General features: G+C 44.9%; 1 protein-coding gene across 9 annotated transcripts in view; it reads right to left on the bottom strand.

The window, feature by feature from the left end:
* Positions 1-19,315, bottom strand: part of PAPPA2 (pappalysin 2) — a 527,743-nt gene that overhangs the window by 66,183 nt on the left and 442,245 nt on the right. For 8 of the 9 annotated variants that reach the window (XM_045048405.1, XM_045048402.1, XM_045048406.1 and 5 more), the window contains 2 exons: positions 15,973-16,150; positions 14,551-14,764 (listed from right to left, as the gene is read on the bottom strand). In XM_045048405.1, coding sequence (XP_044904340.1) covers positions 14,551-14,764; positions 15,973-16,150 — 392 coding nt within the window. The remainder of the gene's footprint in view (positions 1-14,550; positions 14,765-15,972; positions 16,151-19,315) is intronic. The other variant, XM_045048410.1, reaches the window with a different exon arrangement.

Genomic DNA, 19,315 nt, shown 5'->3' with positions numbered 1-19,315 from the left:
CAACAGGCACCAATAAACACGGGTTCAATGAACATAGAAATGTTTATTTTATAGACGAGGTAAGTAAGGTTTTAGAAAACTAAGATACCTTGCCTGGGATTATCTAAGTGGTTGATGGAAGAAAAGGGATCCATCTGATGGCAATGCCTAAGCCATAACAGGGAAGCACCAGTATTCCTAGAAATGGAGGAGCAGATAAAGTACCTCCCTTTACCTAGTACAAGTGCACTGCGTGTCACAAAATCCTACCACATAGAACATCCCCAAAAAGCAAGGAGTAACTGCATTATTTTTATTACATAAATAAGGAAACTGAAGCGTTAACTGGTTAAGTGTTTTGTGTGACACACAGGCAGCTTTTTTCCAACTGAAATTCGAAGCCTCTTTGCTCAGAATAGAGTTTAGCCCCCTGCCACTTAAAACGTGGTTCCCAGCACGGTAGCACTAGAATCACCTGGGAGTCTGGTAACAATGCTGAATCCCAGGCTCCACCCAAGGCCGACTCAATCAGAGTCTGCATTTCAACCAGATCCCCAAGTGATTCCTATGCTCATTCAGGTATGAGAAGTTCTGCTCCAGACTATGTTAAAAGACAGTGTTCTAGCCCCACCCCGGAGAGAACCATCAGCACTTCCGAACTCCATACCAGCTCTTAACCAACTGCAGACGTGGTTTCTCAAGCCAATATCCTAGATGAAGAGCAGTCACGGACAGTCCATGGCCCGTGGGTGATTCCAGCCTCTCTACAGCAGGCCCGCTGATGTTTAGCCCCAGTCTACTGTACCGGACTAGAAATAGCATCAGCAGGACCATCCCACCAGACACATTGGCTTTGGTTTTTCCTTCTTCCCTGACTCAAAAAAATGCCCCTTACAGAGCTCTTTTTCCATGTAAAATAGAGCCTCTCTGAATGAGCTAAGTCCTAAAAGTAGGTACAGTTCTACTTGGAAGCCCCACCCCTCACTTCTTTTTTTAAAAAATGTTTATTTTGAGAGAGAGAGAGACAATGTGTGTGTGACCAGGGGAGGGGCAGAAAGAGAGAATTCCAAGCCGACTCCACGCTTTGGCACAGAGCCAACACAAGAAGGAGATCATGACCTGAGCTGAAATCAAGAGTCGGATGCTTAACCGACTGAGCCACCCAGGTGCCCCCCAACCCCTCACTTCTATCTTTGGACTTTCTGCTACTAAATCTTAGGTCTCCAAATCTGCAGATGCAACAATGCCCTGCCCCCGGTCTGAACACCTAACTCAAGGTCGAGGCCCTTCTCTACCTCTTACTGTGCTGGCCTTGGTTGTTCAACCCTCAGCCTCTCTCCTTTTAAGTCCAATAGCTCCCACTTAATCTCTTTTCACGAGTCCCTTGGCCCCTCACGTCATTCTCCATATAGTTAACAGGGTTATCTTCCTACTGAATCTTCTCAGGTTACCCCCAGATTTTAACACATTCTGAAATTCCTCTCTAATGCATGTGATTTAAACCCAAACATGTACAATGGCAATTAACATTATTCTGCAGAATTCTAATACTCATTCCCTTCAGTGTGTATTTGCAGACCTGGTAATTACACTGAAATGCTGGAGTGAACTGGGTCCAAGACAAAAACTATTAAACAGGGATCTCTTGCCTTCACCATCTTCCATCATTCACTTATTTGTCTATTCATACATCCACTCAACAAGTATTCACTGAGCATCTAGTATGTGCCCGTGCATTACAGAAAGCCCTGCAGTTGTAGATACAGATACCGGAGTAGTTGTAGAACCAGAGTACTGACCTATGGGGGGCCCGGAGAGGGAGCCACCAGCACTGCTTGGGGACATGAAGGATATCAGGAAAGAAACACTTTGAGATGGGTTCATTAGACAGGGAAGGAGACAAGGGCATACCTGGCAGAAGAACGCTGCGTGAAAGAACCCAGAGGTGTGAAAGGTGGAGTGTGTTTGAAGCCTTGGCCAAAAGTATAAATGGGAAAAGTGTGCACATATGCACGTGCACCCACCCTAATTTCTGAAGTATGTTCAGCTTTATCTTGCTCTATCTTGTGTTCCGGAAGAGGCAAGGCAAGAGAAGCACCTGGGGGAGGGAAGGTAGGACAAAACTCTGGCCCAAAAGGGCCCCAAACTGTCTGAATTCAATATCAGAGGGCAGGTTCTCTCACTGCAAGAACTCTTTTGTCTATCTTCACAAAGTGTTCAGTGTATGAATTCCTTCAGGTATTGCTAGATCTCTGTTCCCGGTCAGCCCAGGTCACAGACAGGCCAGATAGAAAGTTCTCACAGTAGGGGCACCTGGGTGGCTCAGTCAAGTTAAATTTCCAACTCTTGATCTCTGCTCAGGTCGAGATCTCACGGTTGTGAGATGAAGTCCCGCGTTGGGCTCTGCACTGACAGCACGGAGCCTGCTTGGGATTCTCTCTCCCCCTCTCTCTCCCTTTCTCTGCCTGTCCCCAGCTTGCACGTGTGCGTTCTCTCTCTCTCTCTCTCTCTCTCTCTCTCTCTCTCTCTCTCTCAGATAAATAAATAAACTTAGAAAAAAGGGAAGTGCTCACAGTAGAAACACACATCCCCACACTCACCTTGGAACTAACTCTTCAATCACTGCATATCATTGTAGCTCCTTGTCCAGAAGTCATAGTAATGATAAAATCTGAGCCCACTAAGTTCTGAGAACTTCTGGAAGGTTGTGATATGCCTAAGGACTTTGGAATTCACACAGGGGAATCCCACATTTACAGTGCTCCAGACAGCTCACCCTTCTGATGTGGGCTAGAATGAAAAGGCTGGTTAACATTCTCCTTGAAATCTTCCCTGACTAAAGAGGAAGAGTCAGAGGTCCCAGGGGACTTCAGTAGGCTTTTAGTGGCTGCACTGGGTGATTCCCATCAGGAATACGGTGTGGCCAAGTGGTGAAGAGCAGGTGAGTTGGAATCAGGAGACTAATGCTTGAACTCCAGGTGTGGCTCCAAATAAATCTCTGGCTTTTAAAACATTATTTAGCTTTCTTGTCTCAGTTTTCCAATCTGAAAACAGGGTTTAATACCAGCTTCTTTACAAGATTATTAGAAGTTTATATAAGTTGGTTTAGCATCCCACTTTGTCCCAGGTCATGATCTCACGGTTCCTGAGCTCAAGCCCCGCATCGGGGTCTGTGCTGATGGCTTGGAGCCTGGAGCCAGCTTTGGAGCCTGGAGCCAGCTTCGGATCCTGTGTTTCCCTCTCTCTCTGTGCCCCTCCTCTGCTTGTGCTCTCTCTCTGTCGCTCAAAAATGAATAAATGTTTAAAAAAAGAAGTTCATGTAAGTTAGTGTATATAAAGTATGCAGTACAATGAATGGCACATGCAATGCTCAGTGAACAGCAGAAATTACTAGCTCCAATGACCAAAAGATCTACTCAGCCACACTCCTCAGTCCATCCCTCTTTTTCTCTCTCCCTGTGTATGTGATGAGTGTTCTGTGTTAACATTCTACACAGGCTTTCCACCCTACTCAGTTGTGCAGATTTTTGTCCCTCCCAGAATCCTTCAGGAGACAGTCTGTAAATCAGTTTGGCTTAACCTGACCCCATCACTAGACACCAAAAGAAGGTCACAATCAACCTGTTCACCCACTAGGCTAAAGAAGGGATTAATAGGAGACTGAGACAGAGGATGAGGTAGGGGGAAAAAGAAGCAAAGAAAATGCATCAGGGAGAGAAAGTATGGGTCGAAGAAACTCCTATTGGTGTATATATGTGTATGCGTGTGTATGTGCGTGCGTGTGTGTGTACAGTGTATGTGTGTATATGTGTGTGTATATGTATGTTACATATACATATACATATATGTATATGTGATATATATATAACATATATAAAATAATCCAGTGCTTACTCATATGAGTTATATGATGATGAGTATGCTATGTATACATATACATATATGTATATGTGTATGTTATATATATATAACATATATAAAATAATCCAGTGCTTACTCATATGAGTTATATGATGATGAGTATGCTATGTATACATATACATATATGTATATGTGTATGTTATATATATATATATATATCATATATAAAATAATCCAGTGCTTACTCATGTAAGATTTTAAATATTCTTCCTGATTAATAGAGAAATCAGCAGTCAGTGTAATATCAAATCAAAAGAGGAAGGACAGTTTTGCAATCAGATGCTCCCTAGCTTGAGATTGAAGGTCACAGGGAAATTTATGAGTTCAGCAAATGCTGTATTTGACGTGAAGGCCTGCACGCCAATGGCTGGAGCCCCGTGCAGCCCGCAGCAGCGAGCTGGCCTGCATGCGGGTGTGCATTTGAGTGGCCAAGGCTTGGAGGAGAGGCTTAGTCACTCTGATGCCAAAAGAGGCTGCAATAGATTAGCCTAAAGCTCACATTATCCTACAATGGCAAGAGAATTGAGGATTCCAAGGATAAACTTTGAATGTATTTACTATAAACACTAATTATAAAGCCAGACAATGTCTTAATGGAAAGAAAACAAATTTCCATCTCTCCCAGATGCAGGAGTGTACCCAGAGATTATAGCGTGTCCTGTCCCTTCACTGGCAAATCACAGAAAACACATGTGTCCGGTCCTAGATATATATAGGTTTAACATGTATTCATATGTGCCTATGCACAATGTCATGGCACAGAGTTTAAAAATTACATAGATGATTTTCCTGATTTTTTTAAATTGCAAATCCAGGATATTTAAGGAATTTCACACATTTACCTTCACTACACATCTCCATTACATTAGCCAAGTCTTTCTTTCGCTTCCTATGGTACGATAAAATCAGTTGAACCTCAGAGATTCAAGTCACAGTTCAAAAAGATCAAAAGGGTCTCAAAATCTAGGTAAAATCTCCAGGACATGCCCTTCTTTTCTCCTCCCAGACCAGCCTGACCTTATTTGCTGGCCCAATTTTTGAAGTATGTCTAGCTCTATCTTACTATTTCATTTCCATTTCTTTCTCCCCACATCCCCCTTTTTCCTTTTCATGGTCTACTGGAAGCCACTGTAGTATTTGGATAACTCACTGAGTTGACAGCAGGATGAGATGAACCATTTAGAGAGAGTTCTGATTGGGGGAGGAAACTGCATACATATTTTTTTAAATTTAATGAACTTTCTGTTTTGGTGTGTGTGTGTGTGTGTGTGTGTGTGTGTGTGTGTGTGTGTATGTGTCTTATAGGCAGAGGAAATGCACTCCCCCCACTGGCCCTGGTAACTGAAGACCTGTACCTCCTAATTGGAAGACCAGCTTCAGTCTTCCTGGTCTCCATGTTTTTTTTCGGGAGCATAGGGCACCAACCATAGGTGGGAGACAACAGCCACTGATAAAAATGTAGCTGAGTGCATTCTTTGTTAAAGAAAGAGTTTACATGTTAAACACACCAAAAGCAAGGGTTATTTTGCAAGGGGAATTAACCTGATGATGATGATAATGATGATGCTAAAATACCGGCTTTTGCTGACCTAAAGCTTCAATGACTAAGAACTGTGCTCAGTTCTTTACAGCCATTACCCAATTTAATCCTTATAAGAATCTATACGTATTCTTATTTCCTAAAATCCATTTTATAAGTAAAAACAGCGATGTTCAATATAGACCAGTGACCTGCCCAAGGTCTAAGAGCTAATAAATGGCAGAGTTAGGATTCACACTTAGATCTCACTAATCCCAGAACCTGTGTACTTAACCACTAAGCCAAGAGATAGATCTTGGACGAAGGAAAGACTGCTTCGCATTTTAACTAAATTTTCCTCATTAGGGAAGGTTTAGGGAAGTACTAATCTTTAAAGTCAATTCTAGAGATCTTAAAAATGTACCCATATTTTGTCTTCAAAGAAGAACCAATCCTCCTAGGTGTGAATGGAGAACAATCCATCAGAACCTATCAATTAGAAGAGAATGAAACCTTGACCCTTGGCTCAGACCAGAAGTTCTCCAAGTATTACTGTAAGTATTGCCCACTAAGATGATGCCTGTACACTAACATATCACTGCTTCTCTGTGTTTTTGCTGGTGGCCATAAATTGTCACGTATCACTTCTCTCAATGGTGTTATGCCAAAGTGCTCAACTCTTCTCATTGATTCTACTGAGATGGAAAATGAAATACAGGCTGTTGGAGCTGGAAGTCACTCAAGATTTTCCCGTATTTTACAGACGTGGGGAAAAAAGGCCCAGAGATATGTAGTAATTTTCTCAATATTGAAAGTCTTGTTAGCCAAGAGCACGGGCTTTGGAGTCAGAATGACTTAACACCATATATCGGCTGAGTGATTATGGGAAGGCTACTAATGATACTCTGAGTCTCAGTTTCCTCATCTGTCTGGAGGATAATAATCTATTGACCCATATTACTATTACCATATATCAAGGTCTGCATTACTATATCATAATATATTATACGATCGTCTTATTATTTCATCAACCCAACAGAACGGAGCCAAGGCCTTAGGCTTTTTAACTCTCTTCCATACCAAATGATCTTTCTATGTGTAGAGATGGCTAAAGTCCACATGTCTACTAGTCCAAGGCCATCCCAAGCCCTCCCCCCAAGTTAGAAGAGACAAACTCCACTGAGGAGGTATACCAACCAAATATCTGTTAAACACTAACGAGTCATAGTGCGAGGCCAATGTATCACAGTTTTGACCTACGTTTGTGCTTATAGAACTCAGCTAGATTGATGTTCTTTGGAAAAACTGATACCACGGGTGACTGTCAGAAAGTATAGCTGTTTACAATCAGGCTGAGGAAGATCTGACGACTACAGCCCACTTCACTTGGCATCTTGATGAATGGCTTATAGAGGGAGAGACTGTCTAAGTAAAGTTAGAAGGTTGGAATAATTTCGAAGTGAAATTAATTATGGGCCCTAATGAAGTTAACCTAACCTTCACACATAAAGATAACACCTAAATGAGAACAAGGTAACCATGGGAGTGCAAGATAAGGGGGAATATAATATGGTCTTTTTGATAAAATAGAAGTCAAACACATTTATTTTAGCTTTCTGGGAAGTCAAGTGAATGAAACAATAAAGGCGTGATGAATAATGACGTATATGTGCAAGTAAATTGCTTGGGAGAAAAAGGAAGAGGTTTCAAGGAGCCTGTGTGTGTCTTGTAAAATGTCAGTAAGAAAGAACTCGTGAAACTACTTAAATTTAACAATTTCTTTGGAGCTACAATTGTTTGTATTTTTTTGACTAACTCCAAAAACAAATAAGCCTCAAAGAGACATGTAAAAATCTGGCGTACAAAAGTGCTGTGACACTACTTTTGAAAAAAGAAAACATTACTCTGGATATTTTTAGGCAAGTCCAAATCCCATGACTGATACTGTTCTTAAAGAAACAAAGATTCCACTAGGGCCGTGCTTCTTGATTTTGGCCGCAGACTGAAGTGACTTGGGAAGCTTTGCAAAACACTAATGCCTGGGTCCCACTTGCAGGGATTCTGATGTAATTGGTGTGGGGTAGGAGCTGAACATTAACATTTTTTCAGTCTCCCCAGACGAGTCGAACATGCGGTCAGGTAAGAGCACTGTTGTTCTGGGGAGCTTGTTGAGAGATCTAATCCTTTTGTGTGACTAACGACTCGTACTGAGTTGTGTTAATCAAGTTTACATGTGTGTTGAATAAATAAAAGTAAACTGTCTTTGTGGAAGACTGTTCCTCCCATGTTACTGAGACAAATGCTAGAAGAAAAACATACACATATGTTTTTAGAGTTCTTCTACTCTAAAGTTTTTGAAATAGAGATCTCCACTCCCTCCTAAGAAACCGCCCCCCCCTTTCCTTTGCCATTTTTAGCCTCAAATTTAACCCCAAATTCCTATCAAGCTTTTTCTAATAAATGCATTTCCATCCATTCATAAAGTATTTATCGAGTGCCTACCAATAAATGTAGTAACCATTGGGCACACAGAGCTAAACAAATATTTATGGTCTATTGGAAAATACAGACAAGTACCTGACAACTTCTACTCAGCGAGATAAATGATGTTGCCAGAAGATTTCTGCGTGCAGTGCGACCCATGGGAAGGGCACTTCTTACAGATGGGAGATCTGATTGTCTTCCTAGGTAAAACCACACCTATGCTGAAAATCGGAGAGTAAGAGTCAGCTAAGGCAAAGATCCTTGTCGGGAGAGCTCTGACCCAGAGGCATGTTAGCCAAGGCTTATGTGAGGAAGTAAAATAAATCCAGTGGCATGAGAACCTACACTACAGAAGGTGTTGTGTGTAACTGTTGGGAGGGAAGTGGTCTCCCAGGAAAGAGATTAAGCAATGAGCCTAGAGGAGTAAGCAAAGCCCAGCTAGACTATACAAGACCTTGAAACTATTCTAAGTTTAAGATTTTTTTTTCCCCTAGTGAAATGGCAGAAAGGCTGTCCATTCAATTTCACATGGGGAAAAACTACAAATGGAGTTGAGTTTTTTGAAGATCACTTTTGCTGCCGAGTGATAAATGTATTGAAGGGAGAAAGACTAGAGCCAGAAAGACCAGTTGAGAAGTGGAAAAAGATAGTGGCCTGTTACGGGGAAGTGGCAGCAGGGATGGGGAGAAATGGGCATATTTGAGAGTCAGTAAGATGACACTAGATGGAAGTTGATCACTGATTTGATTGGGGGTGAAGGACACCGAAGAGTCTCAAATTATGTGTAAGTTCTTGGCCTGATGAATCACATGGAACACAGAAGAACATTAAGATTTGAGAGATTATAAGAGGCTCTGTTTTATATAGTAAGAGTTTGAAGTACAGATGGGATACCCAAGTGGCTGCATCCATGAGCAGTGGTTCTAATGGTACTTATGGCCATTAATGGAAGAGACTAGAGTGGCAGGTATGGGTTTAGGAAGCATTAGCGTGTGGATGATAGTCAAGGCTATGCGGTCAATGAGCTCCATCCCAGACAAGTGTGCAGAACAAGAGAGAAAAGTGAGCTCAGAGAAACACCGACACTGAAGGAACAGGCAGAGGGGGGAAGCTAGAAAATAAAATTGAGAAGAGACAGAGAAGAAGGAAAATCAGGGAGTGAAACAGAACAGAATAAAGGAAGAAGTTTCAAGCAGGGTATAGCCAACAATGCTGTAATAAAGGGCCTGACTCCATTTTTCATGTTTGCCAAGAGCTTCCGAGCCCCACCGCCTCCCTCATGGAGCAAGCCTGTCAGAAAGGTGCGTGTGTCCTCTTTTGGCCTCAGCAGAAAGTTCAAGCCACACAGGTTCTGTTCACATGAACATAAGCCCTGGCATAAGCCCCACTCCCTAAGCACCACAAAACCCCAGGCTCTCTCTTTGCCTTTGTGTCTCCAGCCATTTGAAGGTCAACCTGGGATCCTCTCCTTCTCGTCCCAGAAGACCTCATTTTGTGAGTCATAAACCTTTTCATGTTCTCTTGGTCTGTGTGTGGTATCATTAGTTTCACCATCCACACCAAATTATGGGTGGGAGGGTCCATCCTCTCTCACGGTGACCCCAACACAAGCCAAATATTCTCAAGTAACCTGAGGTCCAAGAAGAGTCACTGCATTTGGCAGTAGAAAGATCCGTGGCAGGCCCGGATCTAGCGAAGAGATGAAAGTAAAAACGTGAATGTAGGTGTGGAGGACAGAAAAGAGGGCAAGAATGAGAGAGTGAAGACAAACAACTCTTACCACAAGTTTCAGTGTAAAAGGGACAGAGAAAGAAAGAACGGTAGCCAGGATGGGAGCATGGGATCAAGAAAAGGCTTTGCTCATTTGTGCTGTAACATGGGCGAAACCTGAGCACTACGAAAGAGAAGTAACCGGGCAAGAGGAAGAGGGAAGCCTCAGACGCAGGAAAGAAAAGGGGAAATGTGTTGAGGGAAATCTCTGAGGAGGGAGATGGGGTCCAGAACCAAGGTGATGAACTTCATTTTAGACGGCAGGGAGGGGGAGAGCTTGTTTGGGGTGTAGATGAGCTTGCACACCTGCGAGCAGACTCTTCACCTTGGGGAATGAGGTGATACACGGGAAGTTAGGGAAGAGGTGTCAGGACTGGATGAGAAAAGGTATGAAGTGGCCTTCAAGAATAAAGACGGTGCTTGTCCTCAAAAAACGTAGAAAGATTTGGGCACGTGGTGGAAAGGTCATGGACCTTTCCTCCTGCTTCTTGGGGTGCTGGTCTCTCCTGGGTTTGCCTATGTAGAAAGATCTGCCTAGTTTTACTTTTATCACTCTCTGCCTCCACAAATTGCTATAATCTACTCTTAATAGCTCACTTCGTTATTTCAGTTTTTAAACCGTTTATCCATTTACCTCATTAGAAAATCTAGAAAACTTAGCAAATATATATAAATAAAAAAAGAAAAAGAAAAGATATTCCCTATGAACCTACTAGCTAGAGGTTATAATTACTAGTATCATAATCATTTCCAGCTATTAAGGAAGTGATAAAATATAATTTTAATATGGAAAATAGAGATCATATCATTGATTATAACAATTACTTTCCTGCTTTTACCCACTTATCATTGTATTGTGAATGTTTTCCCACGTCTTTAATATTCTCCCAAACATCTTTGATGATAGCAGGCTATTTCAGGATATGGCTCTACCATCATATAGATGTTTATTTTTGTTTTATTGAATTTTTTCCTCCCCCAACATCCATTTACCCTCCTTCTCAATCTCCCTCTGGGGACGCCATCGGGCTTGGGTGATGCTGACTCCAGCCATGACTTCAGGGTCAGAGTCTTTGACTCAGGCTTAAGCTATTGCATTTGCCTGTCCTCAGGGACTAGATCCAGTGCGGGTGGTGCCACTCTCAAATCCTGGGAAGAAGGGGCTAGGAGTCCAGGGGCCCGGTGAAAGTGCCCACCTGTGGCTGTGTCTCCCTCTCTACTGTACTTCAAGGAGAAATAAAGCACATGAAAGGGGGAGGGCATGGAGGCTGCGTGTTCCCGGAGATCAGATCCCAGATCTTCCTCACGCGTGTTTCCTCAGCCCCAGCCAGGAGACCGGCACAGAGCACGCACGTGATGAACCTGCCAGCCGGTGCCGTGCCCTCCCTGCCACCTCCAAGTTGAATGGGACACAACTGAAATGGGTCGATCCGAAGAGAAAAGCCAGATCCAGTGCCTGTCTCCCTTTCGTGTTGAAACAACGTTCAACAGACTTAAGAGCAAGGGAATGTACTTGGCTGATATTTTGGTATCTGTTTCCTTGTTTTAAAAAGAAATGAACAAAAAGCAATGCCTGGTACTTACACTGAACATGGCAGTTGATAAAATGCTTTCAGCGCATTACCTACTTTCAGCCTCAAAACAGCGTTGTTGGGTAGAAATTACTACCCCTCACATTATGGATGCAAAAATTGAGACACATGGATATTGAGTACATTGTTCAGAGTCATGAAAACAATCAGGTGCGAATCTGGCCATCAAGTGGGTTTTTTCCACTAGGCACAGAACCGCATATAATGAGCCTGTGCCCACTCTGTCTGGATTGATCTCCCTGCTTACTTTTTTCAATTTCTTCTCCTGCTCGCATGTCCTAGAAAGAAGTTTAGAGCCCCATTTGTACAACTCTGGGCTCTTTCCACCAAGCGAGGAACAAGGCTGACATAGTTTGTTGGGTAAACAGAAGCGGTAAGTGACAGTGATTTACGCCCGGCTTGCAAACTTCGGATTACGAATCCACCGCCTGCTATGTAAACAGGTGTAAACTAAGATTTAAATCAGTTTACACAGTGGGGTAAATAATTTAATCTTTCCTCAGCACGGTGTTTGCGAATGTAAATGTTTATGCCAGAACCGATGCCGATGTTGCAAGCTTCCAGTTTCTCAACCAGAAGAGCTATGCCAACAAATGGCCCTTGTGTGCCCCTGCCCGGACTGGGAAAGCCGGCCGAGTCAGAGGTGCAGGTTAAGGCAGAAAGCCCAAAGTTCTGGGGGGAAGGCTCGGTCTCAACACAAAGCTCAGCCATGGGCCGAGGGAGCTAGAAATAATCCCTCCACCCTTAATTCCTCCTGGTCTGGAGAATTTTCTCTCCCCCTCAATTATTCTTCTCCACACTGTTCTGCAGATACCTGAGTCAGGTGCAGGTCTGTGAAAAGGGAGGCAAGAAGAGAGAAGGAAGAAGCCAGAAAACAGCAGCCTGCAGGTGAGTTGTAATACCACTCGAAGGTGGCCCAGGTCCTCACTGCCTGTCAATGTGTGCCTATGCAAATTGATCTAGATCCTATGAAAATCACATGCAAATGTGTTTTCAGTTGTCAAAAACTGTTGACTATACCTGCCAGAGTCCACTGAACCCAGTGCTGCCTCTTAATGAATTTTTCATCAGTATTATTCATATTCTCATCAGCCTGGCTCTCGCCTGACTTGCTCCCTGCCTGCCCCCCGCCCCTCCACCCCCTCAGCCCCTCTCCCCCCCCCCCCCCCCCCCCCCCCACATAGAAGCCTGTAGAAGCCCGGGCTTTCTCTGGAGTGGAAGGCTCTGGACAAAGTCAGACTCAATCCACCCCACAGAAAGATGGCTGAGTACTGACTAGTGAAGGTCAAATGAGAGCCAGAGAGTAAGTTTCCTGATATTCTTCTGTCCCCTTAAAGAAGTCTAGCTTATAAGCAGACCCTGTATCCCTTGGCCTCACTGGTAATGCCATAGCTGGGATCTTGTTAGTTCAAAACACAAATCCCTGGGCGCTTGGGTGGCTCAGTCAGTTAAGCGGCAGGCTTCAGCTCAGGTCTTGAACTCACAGTTCATGAGTTTGAGCCCTACATCGGGCTCACTGCTGTCAGCGTGGAGCCCACTTTGGATCCTCTGTCCCCCTCTCTATCTGCCCCTTCCCCCACCCCCCATCTCTTTCTCTCTCTCTCTCAAAAATAAGCAAAACATTCTTAAAAATATTTTTAAAAATCCATCTTTAAAAAAATACCTACCATGGGGAGACTTTTAATTAAGTCCTGGGTAAGAAACAAACTAGATTTTCTCCTATACCACATAATTTATGATAGGGAAAGTATAGCTACTAGTTACTGAGTAAAAGGAGTTTCCTTTTTCTGAAAGCTGTTTGTTTGTTTTGTTTGTTCAGAAAAGCCTTCTTTTTCTGAAACCCTTTATTGAGCCATTGGCACAAGGCAGGCAGGGGAGGGGGGGGCATTATTTCCTGCCATCTTCACCTCAACACTGATGTGGCCATTATCTTCAACTTACCAAGGAGACCCAAAGAGTTACATAACTTGCCTGAGGCTACTCAGCTGAAAAAAAGGGGGGCTGACTGGGATTTGAAGCCCAGCAGGACTCTCTTCAGAGCCTTTCCTCTTAAAGGGTGCCGCGAGGCTTTTGTTCTTTCTGATCAGAAGAAAGGCTCCCGGTTTCCCTACATCTGGGAATGTTCTAGGAGTGTGCGCGCACACAGAACCTGGGAGGGAGAAGGCAGACAGACTACAATGATAGCAATGGCTAATATGTATTGAGTTTTATGTTTTTAAAATAAATTTACCAAACCTTATGCTTAATTACTTAATTAATTAATTTAGCCCCCACACAAGCCCTATCAGATAGGTATTATTATTACTGTCTTTGTTTTACAGATGAGAAAGACCGAGGCGGAGAAAGAAACCTTCCCAGCATCACACAGGTAATAAATGTCTGGACTGGGGACCAGCCCAGGCAGTTTCTCCTAGAGCCACAATCATAAATTCCCAACCGTCCTGATGAGGATGTTCTGCCCACAGTTGGATTTGGGCGACACGCGTAACACTTGGGAAGCTCCCAACACTTACTTTCAAGGAAAACAGTAATTAGGGCAGAGATATTTTTATGTATTTATTTTTAATGTTTATTTAAAACATTTTTGAGAGAGACAGAGCAGGGGAGGGGCAGAGAGAGAGGGAGACAGAGAATCTGAGGCAGGCTCCTCGCTGTGAGCACAGGGCCCAACGCAGTGCTTGAACTCATGAACTGTGAGATCATGACCTGAGCCAAAGTCAGACGCTTAACCGACTGAGCCACCCCGGCGCCCCCAGGGCAGAGATTCTTTTAAAAAGCACCTAAGGGGGGTGCCTGGGTGGTTCACTCTATTAAGCATCCGACTTCAGCTCAGGTCATGATCTCATGGTTCGTGAGTTCGAGCCCCACGTCTGGCTCTATGCTGACAGTTCAGAGCCTGGGGTCTGCTTCAGATTCTGTCTCTCTCTCTCTCTCTCTCTCTCTGCCCCTCCCCCACTTGGCTCTCTCTCTCTCTCTCAAAAATAAATAAACATTTTGAAAAATTTAAAAATTAAAAAATATAAACAAACAAATAAATAAAAAGCCCCTAAGTGAGGCTGATGGGAACTCCTATGGGAAAGAATATCTTTACAGAAAGCACAGTCAACCTGTCTGCCTGGAGAATACACCTGTGCAGGTAAAGAGAGGTTATACGGAAAAACAAACACAACAAGCAATGGACAACCGGAAGATCTTAATATTATTTCCAAAACAATGGTCTGGGATTTACAAGTGAAAGTTCGAGGGCAGAGAGAACTGCAAAGACCCAGAAACAACCCAGCTTACCTCCTGACTTTACCCTCGGCACTTGGCTCGGCATAGTAGCCTGGTTTGCATTCGTATCTACAGACGGAGCCCACGTCATGGTTGCCCTGGAGGCAGTGAGGCAAGAGCAGGCTGGCATTCGGGATTACAGGGGGGGCGTCACACTCCAACTTGCAGTAGGCTTCCGGGAGGGACCAGAGCCCGTCTTCAAGACAAGTCAGCCATGGGTTCAGTCCTGAACCAAGGAAAGAAAAGCACAGGATGCTCAGGGCAGAGTCTGGAAACCAACGCGCAGCAGAAAAGAACAAAAACCTGTCAAGCTGTCGGTGTTCTCAGGAAGTCGCGTAATTCTTTGTTGAGAATCGTCTCTAACATCTCGGGTCCAGTGTTCACGCTATCTCTCTTTCCCCCACTGAGCATCTCCTGTGATCTCCTACACAGAACGGAGGTCAGGTAGGTATTTTCTGACCAGAGTGGAAGAATAGCTATTGGCCAAATCATTACCTCCCTTCTCAACTACAAATAACAAAAATATATTAGTGGCAGTATCGTGGAAAGCATAATAATAATCAGAGAAGACACCTTGAGAGGGCTTATATGCCAGGCACTGTTCTAAGCATTTTACGACACTTGCATAAAGTTCACACCTGAAGCAACCCGCTGAAATAGATACCATCATTATCTCTTACTTTGCAGGTGGGGAAATTGAGTTTGGGTAACTTGCCAGAGCGGCAGGCACAGGGTTTGAACTCGGGTAGTTTGGATGCAGAGTTCTGTACATAAACACCACACTCTATGCCCCAGGGCCATTCATGGTCCCTCCAAATGCAATCCATGAACTTCCCACAGTAACATCACCAATCCACCTCAGACCTACTAAATCAGGCTCTGGCAGCATTAGGCCCAGGAAGCTGCATTTGTAACAAGCCTCCCGGGTCCTTGTTAGGCACACCAAAGGCTGAGAAGAGGTGAAGAGTAAGTGTGGGGTCAGAGCAGGCTCTCTCCCACCTTCAGCTCTTACTTTCAGCACAGCCAGGGGCGATTCCTGCAACTCTGTTCTTACCTATACAATAGAACTAAAAGCACCTAACGCAGAGGAAGGTTGTAAATGTTAAGTAAAAAATGTGCATCGTAAAGCGTTTCTTAATTATTAATGTGATCAGGCAACTGTTACTCAGCTTGTTTCCAGAGGACATACAACCAAATAAAAACAGGGAAGTTTAAGTGTCTTTCATTAATGAGACCTGAGACAGGGCATCTTTCCACGTCGTCGGGACAAAGAAAAGCGTTGCCCTTTGGGATTTTGGTGGTGTTATCAGGAGAGGGTGGCACAGCAGAGAAAATGGGAAGAGTCCTAGGGTGGAAGAAAGACCCCCCACCGAACCCCCAAAGAGTGAGAGGCTGAAGAGAACTTGCGTTCGGCTCCTGCTTGGCTGACAATACCTTGGAGCTTGGCTGGTGGGACACAGGAGATTGAACAGCGCTTCAGAAAGTCTGTTCCCTCTGAGCAGGAGAAGTTTGCATAGTTCACCAAAGATGGGTCGGGAACGCCACAATCAAGGGGCATGCAGCTCACAGCCCGGTCCCAGTGCCCAGAGGAACAGGTGAGCAGAATTTCCTTCTGGAAACGGAGAATTTTCCTCCATCAAGGTCACATGAAAAGGCTTATCAAAGCAGTTTCCAAGCTTTGGAAGAGTCCCGGTGATTACTGGTGCAAACATTCACAACAGATCAAATTATTTTGCCTCGCTCCCCCTTCGTGCCCTATTGGCTTTGATACAGTCTCACAATAGCCAGGTGGGCGGCTGCTGACCGCCCCTGTTAGTGTAAGAGAATCATGAAGTGGAGACACTCCTCCCACCCAACTCGTGGCTTCCCCCCATGGGCTCCTGGATCCACTCTGTGCCCTCCTCCGCCGTGTTCTGTGCCCCTGTGGGTTTCATTCCTCTGACTGTGCTTGGCCCCAACACCTAGCACACTCAGGTGGGAGACTGCAGAGCCAGGAAGGAAAGGGAGGTCAGGGTGCTCATTCTTCCTGCTCCCTCTCTAGGGCATTACTGCCCGCCGGCTTTGTCCTCTGGTGGCCCTCTCCATCCTCTCCTGCACTCTCTTCCTGTGGGTTCTGTTAACTGCTCCCTGCAGTCGACTCTTCAGACCTATAGGTGATGTCACCCTGTCACCCTGGGATTCTGCACCGTATCCTTATGATTTCCCTGCATCCGGCCTTCATAGGTAGTCTCTGTATTAAAGTCTCTCACACTGCCCCCTTCAGAGCACGTCATCCGGCTCCTGCTGACACCCTGGAGGGTGAGCCAACCGATAATGCTACGGACGTACGTATCTCTGCTGGGCAGAGTATCCAAGAACGGCCAAGAATTAATGCCCACAAGGCACCTTCCAAACCTGTGGTTAAACTGGAGAGATTCCAGTTCCCTGAGCCCGTCATGTTTGTTGGGTGGCCCTAGGGTTCATCATCACTAAATAAACGAAGAGACATTTCTTGAGCCCCTGGAAAGGGCCAGGTTCTGTGTAGGTTGGGATACACAAGACACCCTCAAGGACCTCATCGTCTAGCAGCATGGCAAATCACAGGCTGAAACAATGGCTCAGAAAACCAAAGAGGAAGTATGGAAAGAAAGAAAGAAAGAAAGAGAGAGAGGAAGGGACGAAAGGCAACAAGGAAGGAAAATGCAAGAGATAACATTGTTATACGTTACAGTCTACTCCCTTCTCTAACGATTTGAAGAACACGCTACAAAGGATGCGAACGATAAAACGAAAGAAGGAGCAAATGGGGACCAAGAAGAGAGAAAATATAAAAATAAAAAAGGAGACAGCCCTCTCATATCTAGGTGCTTGTTTTGTGGTGGGGAGATGGCACATGGGGGCGGGGCTAGAGGAGGAAGCGCCCCTCTGTGAGCAGGAGGTAAGTGTCTGCAGGGAGGTTCCCTGAGGTGGGGGCCCGGGAACTGGCCTATGAAGGATGAGCAGGACTTCCCAGCAGCAGAGGGTAGAGGAGAAGAAAGAGTCCAGAGGGAAGGGAACAGAATGAGCAGAAACCAAGAGGCCTGGAAGTTCACGGCTTGTTTGGGAAAGAGCACAGCCGTCCCTCCAGCCAATGGGTTACCGCAGGTCAGAGAGAGAGCGGGGAGATTCTGCGGCTCAGCAGCCATGCCGCCAGGAGACCACAGTGGCAGTGAAGCCAAAGGTAAAATGACTGGTGAAAGCACCTGTCACCCCTGACACTCGCTCCTGGCCAGCTGCTCCTCCCTCTTCCCAGGGCTTCCCTGTCGCCTGCCAGAAGGACCCAAGTCAAAGCCAGACACATTTTTCTGTTTAGTTTCAGTTCTTGTGTCAACAAAAAGCAAATATTCCCCACTGTCTTGTGTTCACGAGCCGGGATCGTAGAATTCCCTCAGTGGGGCCAGCTTCGGGTGACAGGAGCTGTGTTGGCTGACTCCACCGTATGGTTGGCAAAGGTGAGCTCCCACCTTCCTCCTCCCAACCCAGACCCTGCCCCTCACACTGATCGCAGCCTGGAAGCCTGTCTCAAACCACAACAATCACAGCATCTGTCTCAAACTCTGCCTATATTGCCTGGTTTTTCCCCTTGCTTCGCCTTCATTAAATATTGCCCATTTTGTCTTGACTTTGCTCCTGACTTTAACACATTGCAAACACTGTCTTTTCTTCTCTCCCCCTCTTTACCTATCACACAAATGTATTTAATCCCTACTTTTCTTTTCAATTCCTTTGCATTCCCTCTATCTTTTTTAGTGTGAGTTAAGCTGGGTGAAGAATAGGTAATAAGAGCTCTGCCTTTCTGACCAAAGCATCACGGACCGAGGAGTTGGTGCCTCAAGGTATATTAAAACTTTTTCTCTATGAAGAACCTAAACCATCTGAAGCCAACTCTTGTGTATTTAAATTCAGACTATCTCTAGGGCGCCTGGGTGGCGCAGTCGGTTAAGCGTCCGACTTCAGCCAGGTCACGATCTCGCGGTCCGGGAGTTCGAGCCCGCATCAGGCTCTGGGCTGATGGCTCAGAGCCTGGAGCCTGTTTCCGATTCTGTGTCTCCCTCTCTCTCTGCCCCTCCCCCGTTCATGTTCTGTCTCTCTCTGTCCCAAAAATAAATAAACGTTGAAAAAAAAAATTAAATTCAGACTATCTCTAAGCAAGTGAGGATTTTCCGTGAATCTACAATCTACTAAGTAGTCAATTGGTACAAAAGGCAAAAGATCCCAATCTTGGGCACCACTGACACCTGACCACCAGGCTTGCATCCATTTTTTCCTGATCATACCATGGCTTTCTGGTCCTCTCCTCAAGCACCATTATCTTTTCCCTAATGCATCCTTTGTCTCATATTATGGTCATGGTTTTCTAATGGTTGATTTCAAGTTTAAAGATCTCTCTGCAGAGTACTGAAAGCTCCCTAAAGGAAAGATGGAAAACAGAAGTCTTAGTTGAGAATACATTATCATGCTCATAGTAATGGCAGCTTAACAGAGTGCTGTGTGCCTATCATTTAGCTAGAAGCTTTTAAATTTTTTTAAATGTTTAGTTATTTACCTTGAGAGAGAGAGAGAGAGAGAGAGAGAGAGAGAGAGAGAGAAAAAGAACAAGTTGGGGAGGGGCAGAGAGGGAAGGAGTGAGAGAGAATCCCAAGCTCCTTGCTGTCAGCACAGAGCCTGACATGGGGCTCGAACCCACGAACTGTGAGATCACGACCTGAGCTGAAATCAAGAATCAGATGCTTAACCAGTCGAGCCACGCAGGCGTCCC

The sequence above is a fragment of the Felis catus genome, chromosome F1 (assembly GCF_018350175.1).
Source record: "Felis catus isolate Fca126 chromosome F1, F.catus_Fca126_mat1.0, whole genome shotgun sequence".
NCBI lineage: Eukaryota > Metazoa > Chordata > Mammalia > Carnivora > Felidae > Felis > Felis catus.
This window is presented reverse-complemented; position numbering and strand designations above follow the sequence as displayed.